The 10,229-nt window shown below is 50.8% G+C and overlaps 1 protein-coding gene across 2 annotated transcripts; it reads right to left on the bottom strand.

The window, feature by feature from the left end:
- Positions 1-4,784: 4,784 nt before the first annotated feature.
- LOC123049087 (BTB/POZ domain-containing protein At5g48130) lies at positions 4,785-7,835 on the bottom strand. 2 transcript variants are annotated; one of them, XM_044472075.1, is made up of 4 exons: positions 7,267-7,835; positions 7,125-7,194; positions 5,906-7,030; positions 4,785-5,788 (listed from the first exon to the last, which is right to left on the bottom strand). In XM_044472075.1, the coding sequence occupies exons 1-4, from the start codon at positions 7,410-7,412 to the stop codon at positions 5,087-5,089; spliced, it is 2,043 nt and encodes a 680-aa protein (XP_044328010.1). In that variant the 5' UTR covers positions 7,413-7,835; the 3' UTR covers positions 4,785-5,086. The 2 variants fall into 2 exon arrangements, with proteins under 2 accessions (XP_044328010.1, XP_044328011.1); XM_044472076.1 differs by having other exon boundaries at positions 7,121-7,194; positions 7,267-7,446.
- Positions 7,836-10,229: the final 2,394 nt, after the last annotated feature.

Here is a 10,229-nt window from a genome sequence, read left to right as displayed (position 1 = left end):
ACTTGCCGGTAATGAGATTGAACAAGGTATTGGGATACCGACGATCGAATCTCGGGCAAGTAACGTACCGATTGACAAAGGGAATTGTATACGGGATTGATTGAATCCTCGACATCGTGGTTCATCCGATGAGATCATCGTGGAACATGTGGGATCCAACATGGGTATCCAGATCCCGCTGTTGGTTATTGACCGGAGAGTCGTCTCGGTCATGTTTGCATGTCTCCCGAACCCGTAGGGTCTACACACTTAAGGTTCGGTGACGCTAGAGTTGTAGGGATATTAGTATGTGGTTAATCGAAAGTTGTTCGGAGTCCCGATGAGATCCCGGACGTAACGAGGAGTTCCGGAATGGTCCGGAGGTAAAGATTTATATATGGGAAGTCCTATTTTGGCCACCGGAAAATGTTCGGGATTTTTCGGTATTGTACCGGGAAGGTTCTAGAAGGTTCCGAAGTGGGGCACACCTGCATGGGGGGACCCACATGAACGTGGGTAGTGGGGGCAAGGCCCCACACCCCTGGTCAAGGCGCACCAAGATCCCACCTTAGAAGGAATAAGATCATATCCCGAAGGGATAAGATCAAGATCCCTAAAAAGGGGGGATAACAATCGGTGGGGAAGGGAAATGATGGGATTTCTTTCCCCCACCTTTGCCAACGCCCCAATGGACTTGGAGGGCAAGAAACCAGCCCCCTCCACCCCTATATATAGTGGGGAGGCGCATGGGAGCAGCACCCCAAGCCCTGGCGCCTCCCTCCCTCCCGTGACACCTCTTCCTCCCCGCTTGCGCTTGGCGAAGCCCTGCCGGGATCCCGCTACTTCCACCACCACGCCGTCGTGCTGCTGGATCTCCATCAACTTCTCCTCCCCCCTCGCTGGATCAAGAAGGAGGAGACGTCCCCGCTCCGTACGTGTGTTGAACGCGGAGGTGCCGTCCGTTCGGCGCTAGGATCATCGGTGATTTGGATCACGACGAGTACGACTCCATCAACCCCGTTCTCTTGAACGCTTCCGCGCGCGATCTACAAGGGTATGTAGATGCACTCCCCCCCTCTCTCGTTGCTAGATGACTCCATAGATTGATCTTGGTGACACGTAGGAAAATTTTGAATTTCTGCTACGTTCCCCAACAACAAGGGGGCCACAAGTCAGCCCCCCTAAGGCACGCCGACCTGGCTTGTGGGCTCCTCGCTAGTCTTCTTGTCCTCCCTCGAAGCTTCCAGGGTCTCTTATGTTCCAAAAAAATCATCAAAAAGTTTTGTCATGTTTGCACTTCGGTCGGTATGGTTTTTCTGCGAAACAAAAAACATGCAGAAAATAGGAACTGACACTGGGCACTAAATTAATAGGTTAGTCCATAAAGTAATATAAAATGACATATAAAGTATAACAAAGTGATAATATAATAGCATTTAATAATAAAAAATTATAGATACGTTGAAGATGTATCACCCCGCACGGTTTTTGATTTGTCGGTGCGCTTAAAGAAATTTTGAAGCCATTTCTCATCCCTGTGTGGACGAACAAGCAGTACAATTTGTGTGCCCCTCATTCTCGCAACGGAAGTCTCCTTGGGGGTCCCACCCATCCTCTATGATCATGTTGTGCATTATCACGCATGTTGTCATGATGCGCCACAAATGCTTTTGGTGCTAGAGTCTTGCGGGTGCATGAACATGTGCACATGCATGATAAATGTGGGAGAAAAAACTTGAGGTTACATTCATGTTACATACTCCCTTTGGATGGGAATATAAATCAGGACACGAGTTTTTAGATCTTTGGTTTGATTAGTGAAAAATGTGTTGTGTTGTATGTCATAAGATATATATTTAGATTCGTTATCCAATGAAGTTTTTTTCATTTTCTACATGCTTCATCATTAGTTAAATTGATGGCCTAAGTTCCCGTGCCAAACTTATATTCTCATTTTGAAGAGAGTAGTACAGTACTATGGTGAAACTTCAATACTTTATTTCTTTAAGAAACTAGAACATATGAGCTCTCTTATCAAATCCTTAAAAATGTTGAACAAAAAACATAAAAGAAACTAAAATAAATAAAATTGCAATAGATTGTGACAGGAACTGCACAAAACCAAAATGAGTAGGAATTCCACAAAACCAAAAAGAGCAACCTCTAATTCAAACATCCAGCAAATCATATACAAGAGAGGTAACTAATTCACAAAAGAAACACCAAAAAATCAAGTGCAATAAATCAACTTGATTTTAAATTCTTATAATACTAATAATGTTATAGAATACAAACCTAAGAAAAATGCATAATGCTAATTATACCTCTCAATACACAAAAGGATATCTAAAATTAGAAAAATAATTTTACTACAAAATAGAAGCAAGAGAGGAACAAATAAAATAACACTGGATACATGAGAATCAGCACAACACAAAAAATATTTCATACATAAAGCAACCCTCCTAATAAGAACTACATAATAGAAATTCTATCAGCATACAAACAAGCAACAAGAAGAACACAAATTACTGGGCAAGTACATTGAACTCACCATGCGCCTTCAACAACTTTCATGGAGCACAACATCAAACTGCTAAAGAAATTCATTCACCCCAACACTCCACCAAGGGGGGGCACGTTAGGGTTGCGGCATGTAGGGCAAACCATACCTTTTAGAAACAGACAAAGTATCAATTAATAAACTCTCTAAAGCAATTTAAGAAAAAATAGACATATAAAAAGAAACTAACTGGACAACAAGCTGCAATTCAGAAGAAGCACCTCATAAAAGCAATTCATGAGAAGTTGCTTCCATTGACCATCAGACTGAAACAGACTAAAGTTGTACTAGCTTATCTCATATACACCACTAGTTTCACAGTGCCTCACAAAAAATAACCAAACTAGCTAAAGTGCCAAATACTATCAGCTAATCATAACCACACTAACTAAACACCTAGCAATTAACTAGACTATAAAGAAAGCACCATAAAAAAGATACTAGGCACACTACCTGCAACTAAGAAGTTGCAAACTAGCCACACATTAAAAAGGATTCAGATAAAAAAGAAGGCACATTTTACGGTATACTTAAGAAAATAGACAATAAATTTGACATCAAAAGACCTAAGAACTCACAATCCAAACATAAATCACACCAAACAACTACACTACTAACAAAACTAATCAATCCATAACCCAAACCCGCTTAAGCATAATCACCAAAAATTGGTACAGATCAACGGCTCCACTAAATCAACTAAACTAACAAAAAGCTACCACCAACATCAACTTGAAACTGACACCAGAAATAATCAATACACAATGCTAACCTTAATGCAAAAGGACACGCTCAAACTAGGATATCATATCAAAAAAGGATAAAACTCTTAGGGTTTAAAAATAGATTAAGAAGGAATGGCTATTTAGGGTTTACACAAAGAACACAGATTAAAGAACGCCTATTACCATCAACTTACACTAACTAAAAGGGCATTAAGGTAGAAATAAGAAAGGTTACATAATACTCAATAATATACCTAATAAAATATTATAACACCTAAAACTGACTTACTAAACATCAATCAAACCGAATCACCTAGAAACTACCAAAGAATCTAATGCAAACCTAGCACATGCAGGCTCATACTTGTAAATCAACTAAAATAACAAGTAGTCAACAAATGAACTTGAACTGGCACATATCTACTCCATCAATAAAACATGAGGGATGGGAACCAATCTAAGACCTAATAGGACCTAACAGAAGAATCTACTCAAGAACAGGAAGATTATATCAAAATGGAAAGACTGACCAAACCCTAGCCAAAGCATACTCAATTTTACATAGCAAAACACCTAACCATACATGACAGAATACCACAAAAACCAAATCATGGAGAAGAGAACGAGCATACACATACCTAAATAGCAGATTTGCTCGCGGATGGAGCACAAGAACCCTAACCCAAAGCACCGCCGAGAGCAAAAGCCTGCAAAAGGACAGCAAAGAAGACCTCACGAGCTGAACAAAAACCACAGAACTCAAGCAGATCTAAAGAAAAGAAGGGGGAAATCACAAGAACACGGAAGAAATTGACGAACCCTAGCTCGGATGGGGAGAGGAGAAGACATAGAGCAAGAGAGAGTGACGAACAGAGGAGGCGAAGTGGCTGAGGGCACCCGAGCGACTGGATAAGGCAGGGACGAGACGATCCACCTCCGCGACACGGGGTGGGCTCAGTAGATTAACGGGTCCTCGAGCATATCGGCCGCAACGAGCCCAAGAAGCAAATTGACTGACCCAAAATTTGGGTAAGTCGATCACCAAGCCCAACACAGCCACAATCACACCCAGAGAAAAAGTTAAAACACATGAATAACAAAGCATGATCCAACGGTCACAAAATCGACTGACCAAAATTTAAAACTCACGCAACTGATATGTAGCTAAAGTGTAAAACTAAGAGGGTGTTTGTTTTCAGGGACTTATTGGTTTAGGGACTTAAAAAAGTCCCTATAAGTCCCATCTAAACCAAACAGGAGGGACTTATAGGGACTTAAAGTGCGCATTTGGGACTTATGAAATAAGACTCTCAAGGAGAGTCTTATAGGGACTTATAGTTGTAATATGGTCTTTTAGTCCATGTTAAGTCCCAGAAACAAAACAAGTAGGAACTTTTTAGGGACTTGGGACTTATAAGTTGGGACTAAAAAATGTCCTAGGACTTATGAACCAAACATGGCCTAAACACAACACAGTGCAACGACAGCAAGCCAAGCCTAAAGATGTAAACATCACCTAACAAATGAACTGATAAACTATGCATATCTTGGCAGTTGCTAACCAAACGAAAGTACCCACTTCACCTCGCGCTTGTTCTACTGAATGGACACCTGAACCTGACAGTAACTACCTATTCAAGCCTTTCAACATTGCTAGCAGTATGTACAAATAAGCAGTCACTACATCCATGGCTACCAGGTTTCACCGTGGCATCTGCAATTTCCAATTCCACAAGTAAAAAGTTCAAAACTTTCAGACTAATTTTTCTTCGGCAAGCTGTCCCGACTCCTGAGTCCTGAATGGAAGAGCACTGCAGGTCTACAAGCAGCTGAGCTGCTCTGCTGCTGCCCTGCACTTGCTCTGCTTCCCTCGGGACCTGCTCCGCCCGAACACGGCCAGTCTCGTAAACACGCGCAGGATCCTGCTGGCGCACCGCCGCTGCGAGCCCCAGCGCATGGACCCGATGCAGCTGCCGGACACGGGCGCTCGCCGCCTGATCGCCACCGGCGCCGCCACGTCCGCCCTGAAGCTCGGCTCTTTGCTGTCCTTGCGGACCGAGCCTCCTTTCAGGGTGTTGTGCCGCTGCAGGGTCTTCTTCAGCGAGATGATCTCCTGCTCCAGCGCCTGGATCCTGAAGCTCGCCGTCTCGTAGTCCGACGCCGCGTCGTCGTCGCCGCGGGCGCGGAGCTTCCCGTCGAGCGCGGCGTTGGTGTGGGCGTCTGTGTACGGGCTGGTGGTGCTCAGCGGCTGGCTCGTGGGGACGGGGCACCCTGGGCTCGGCGTGTACGCGCCGGCGACGCCTGGGATCAGCTCGCCGGAGAGCATGTACCGGAACGAGTCGGAGCGCTCCGCGAAGGCGCGGTGCGTGTGCATCTGCTGCACGAACAGGGCCTGCACGATGAACCGGAGCGGCATCCGCTCGTTCTGCACCGCCTGGATGCACGCCTCGTGCGACAGCTTCCGGCACTCGAGGTGCCCGCACAGCGCCGCCTTCTCCTCGCCGGACAGGCCGGGATGCTCCTGCCATGGCACAGAATCGGCAGCTTCCTCTAGTCAGGGACAGTTGAAAATTCAAACCAGCAAACCACTGGGACTAATAACTATGCCAGCGTGTGACCGGAAGGATACTTGTCTTACCACTAAGTAAGTGTTGATTGCCTCGTATAGATGATCGTGGGTCTTCCGGTTGCCGGCCGGAACGACGCCGATCAGTTCTGCCAGCCTCTCCGGCCGGAGTTTCAGATCATCGACGATCTGCACGAGGTACCGATCCCACAACTCCGCCACGGCCTCGGCCCCTTGTCTTTGCATGGCGACGTGGTTTGAGACGATGCTCTCCATTGTCACCACCTCCGGGCTATCGGAGACGGACCGGTCGGCGTCTTGCTCCGGCAGCGGCAGGTCATCCGCGCTGGCGAACTGCAGTTGGGACGCTACCTGGTCCCGCAGCCTCGTCCGGCTCTCCTCTTTCAGCTCGAGGGCGAGCGACCGCGACAGCAGCGCGAAGTAGAAGGCCACCGGGACGGCGCCGCTCGCCTCCACCGGGAGCAGGTCGACCACGCCCTGCAGTATCTCCGTGGCCCTCCTGTTGGCGTCAGTCTCGCCGTCGCCGGCCTCGTCCGTGCTCGCCCAGAACTTGTGGGTCTTCTTGGAGAGCACCCACTTGTTGGCGTAGAAGAGCACCACGGGGCTCACGTACTTCTCCTTCATCCCTTGCCGCCGCAGCGCCTGCACGATCCGCTTGAAGAACTCGAAGGGGAGGGCGATGAGGTCCTTGATCCAGAGGTCGCGCGCGGCGAGCTCCTTGACGACCTCGGCGTCCCAGCGGCGGCCGACCAGGCCGCGCGCGCCGGCGTCGTCGACGCCGGGCTGGTCCCGGCGCTGCTCCGGGTCGAGGATCTCCATGCACGCCATGAAGGCCAGCGACTCGACGCAGCGGCTGACGATGAGGAGCTCCTCTGCGACGGGGAGGAGGGGCTGGCAGCGCTGCAGGACGATGAGCGCGTCGTCCCAGCTCTGCAGCACCACCTGGTTGATGTAGAGGTCGCAGCGCGCGCCCAGGCCGCCTACGTCCAGGAACTCCGCCGCGCAGCGCACCGCCGCCACGTTGAACGGGTCGAGCGCCACGGAGTCGCCGTAGCAGAAGAGCCCGATCACCTCGAAGGCATCGGAGCCACCGGGGAAGCTGTCCGGCAGCTCGACGTCTCCGGACACCTCCTCCATCGCCTGGCTGAAATACCTGCTTCTTGACGCCAGAGGATCCTGCAACGACGACGACGACAAAGGTTAGGATGGTCATCACCAAACCAGCGCCACCGCCACACCATAATTGAGTTCGTCGCAAGCTCTGACCGACCCTGTGCAGAATGAAGCTCCTGTCGGCGACGCGAACGCGCACCGTCGCCGGCGACCCGGTCTCTTTCGCCCTACAGTTGAGAGCAATCAGAATTGGATGGCCAGACAAGAGAAACAAGCAACATGCCATGAGCTTCACGTACCAGGAAAGTACTCTCCTCTGCAGCAGGAAGGCCGTGCTCGGGCTCGAGTAAGGGCTAAACATGGCAGCGGCGGCCGCTTCCTTGGCAGCCGGCGACATCTCCACCTCCGTCCCCATCTCCACCCCCCTCCCAATCATCTTCTCCATCAAGTAGCTATCAGCTATCTATCCTTCGCAGGTTAGGCAGCGTGCTACTAGTATGTATATGTCAAGGATCGGAGCGCATATAAGGATGTTGAGTGCAGAGGGAGGGAGTAACATAGGGAGGCGTGCAAAAGGGTACAATGGCTGAGGGCGCACGAATGGGGGTTGAACCCCAGTTTTAAGGCTGGGAAATCGGATCGCCCTCGTGCAACCTTTCTTAATTCCCTCCCTCCTCTGGTCTCAGCGTTTTCTCGGTAGATTTGCTCGCCCCCACGGGGGCAGCCGTGTAAGGATCCAAGAGAGGGTCAACACTAGTTTAAGCCCCAATCACCGCGTCGTCCAGTCACCACCAAAACTGCACGCACGCACGCACGCGTGATACAGATGGAAACACCTGGTATGAATTCTTGATGCAAGTAATTGGTGTTTGCTGGACTGTTGAACCAACTGGTGGAAAAAACGGGCTGCTGGTGCCATGGACGGATCGTACGATGGCCGAGAAGTCTGGGCTTCAACGAGCTCTCGGCATTTGGCAGAGCACGGTGACTTTGCCAGCCAGGGGTTGCTTGGAGTTGGAGGGAGCACGCACACGCAGCCTCATTTAAAAACTGCCTCCCTCGAGACTCGGCATCTTGTGCGATCAGACTATCCTTTCTGCTCACGGATGCCAGAGGACCGAAATTTTAAGACCAAAATTTTAGCGATGGCATAAGCTGGATGGATGCGCTTCCATACTGCTTTTTAATAAAGCCGAGCGTGCACATTGACGAGCACCTCTACGAGGGGAGGAGGCTCTGAATATCATACGGACGGGAATGGAGTCCCTGTCGCCCGGTTCAACGGGCGTTCCGTCATTCACCATGAGCGCACGCCACAAAACTCTGGTCTAGACCACGGAACTGTGAAATTCTTTCTTTAAGAGATCTGATGATGCGAGGGGCCTGGTTACCTCGCCGCCGTGGAAGCAGATCAATCACGGCGTTTTTCTTTTCAATTCATGGACCTGCCTGGCTGCCGGCCACGTCTTCTTCTCCGGTGTCAAATGGCGTTCGTCGTGCTGGAAGCTAGCTGGGGCGATCTGCATGCATGGACTGGTCAGCGCATTGTGCCGCTACCCGCCGCTCGTGATCGCCATTGATAAGGGAGAATGTCGGTAATAATCAAATCGTTGACGTGCATCGGCCGCTGCACTTGGGGGTTGGGGAATTTAAGTGCACGGAGTCGGGGGAGTATTCCGCTTCCGCTGTGGAATTTGAGGCAGGGGCATCGGGAACCCAAGTCGCCATGCTTCTCCTCCCCGAGCGCTCGGTTGCAGTTTTCTGGAGCCTTTTTCGTGGCCCCGTGACGCATCGAGATCGGCTACGGAATTTATACCCGCCCGGCCCCGCGGTTCAGTTCGGTGGGTGGGGAGACACGCCGGGTCACGCACTCCTGCCACGCCCGTTGATTCTAGGGTACTACTATCACATATGCTACGGGGATACAAGTTCTTACATTCCTTTCACCTCTGAACACAAAACTGTCAGGGTAAAGTATTTGGCAGCATGGTCATAAGGGCGTCTCCAAAGGGGCTAAATTTCATGTTTTGACCCTTCTGTGATACAAATTCAGGATCTGATCCCGGTTAGGAAAAAATTCAGGATTTGACCCTTTTTCTTACCTGTCGGCGTCCTGGGAACGGGAGTCCCCAGACTTGCCTGCCTGCAGCCCACGGCATGGCTTCACCAACGGCCCTGTACGGTCCATCTTCACCAGCAAACACTCAAGACCCTCGCGAGGGGCCAAGCCTCGCGAGGCGGACGACGCAAGACCTCCTTAGGGGCGGCCTCACCAGGCTGGCTCACGAGGGGCGGAGAGATCAAGGCAAGGGGCACCTCGCGAGGTTCCTGTGACGCAAGCCATGACGACCGGGGCCACGCGGGCGCCAGCGCACGCAGTGTCCTCGTTTTCTCTTTTGTGCTAAAGAGGCAAGCGCAGGTGAGGAGTCCCGAGGCATCAGGCAAAGGTTTTCATATCGGTGCAACGAGACCAAGACTAGCAGGACGGTAGGACGGAGGTCCCCGTGGAGCCCAAGACGGCGTCACCACCAGAGCCTTTGGCAGGTGAATACCACCTTTAGTCAGGATAACTTGTACTCGTTGTCTCCCTCCGAATTTGGCCGTTGTGGCATCCCTTCCTGCCTACCATTTGGGGAGAGGATCAGGACCTCTATAAATAGGGTTAGTCACCGCAGTAGGAGGGGGGATCTGGAGCTCGGCTGATCTTGGACGGATCGAAGGCAACTGATCTCGAGCCATTCAGATCATCCTCATACACACAAGCTCACCAAGCACAAGAGCACCTTTCCTCAGGAGGCTGTTCTTCCCTTTGTAACTGTTCATCCTTAGCCCAAGAGGCAATCCACCACACCACACTGGAGTAGGGTATCACACCACATCGGTGACCCGAACCAGTATAAACCTTGTGTCTCTTGTTCTGTGAGTTCGACGCGCTGAGCTTTGAAATCGCGGTGAGGGCGTGAGCTAGGGGAGGAGAGATCTTCGTGCATACCCCAGTGTTCGAACCTCAAGGGTTTTGCCAAAACCCGAAATCCGACATTTGGCGCGCCAGGTAGGGGTGCGCCGAAACCTCTCTTCCATCAGCAGACCCGCCAGCACTCTGCAGCGCCGATGTCCGGGGACCTGAGGGCCGGCGCCGACCACTGGGCAGCATGGCCAGCCCGGGCGGTGTCGTCCGCCCAAGAAGACCTCAACCCCGCGCTCCAGGCGGCACGCGCACCGCCAAACGCTGCGGGGCGCGGGCGGCGCGGTCCGACGCCGT

The sequence above is a fragment of the Triticum aestivum genome, chromosome 2D (genome assembly GCF_018294505.1).
Source record: "Triticum aestivum cultivar Chinese Spring chromosome 2D, IWGSC CS RefSeq v2.1, whole genome shotgun sequence".
Taxonomy (NCBI): Eukaryota; Viridiplantae; Streptophyta; class Magnoliopsida; order Poales; family Poaceae; genus Triticum; species Triticum aestivum.
The sequence above is the reverse complement of the archived record's forward strand: the minus strand, read 5'-3'. Positions and strand labels throughout refer to the sequence as shown.

Bases quoted from the DNA above. Each gene is read 5' to 3' on its own strand.
- LOC123049087 (XM_044472075.1), bottom strand. From the start codon at position 7,412: ATGGAGAAGATGATTGGGAGGGGGGTGGAGATGGGGACGGAGGTGGAG. The intron at 7,195-7,266 runs GTACGTGAAGCT...TCTCAACTGTAG, and splicing joins CAGAGGAGAGTACTTTCCTG to GGCGAAAGAGACCGGGTCGC. The intron at 5,789-5,905 runs GTAAGACAAGTA...GTGCCATGGCAG, and splicing joins CAATCAACACTTACTTAGTG to GAGCATCCCGGCCTGTCCGG.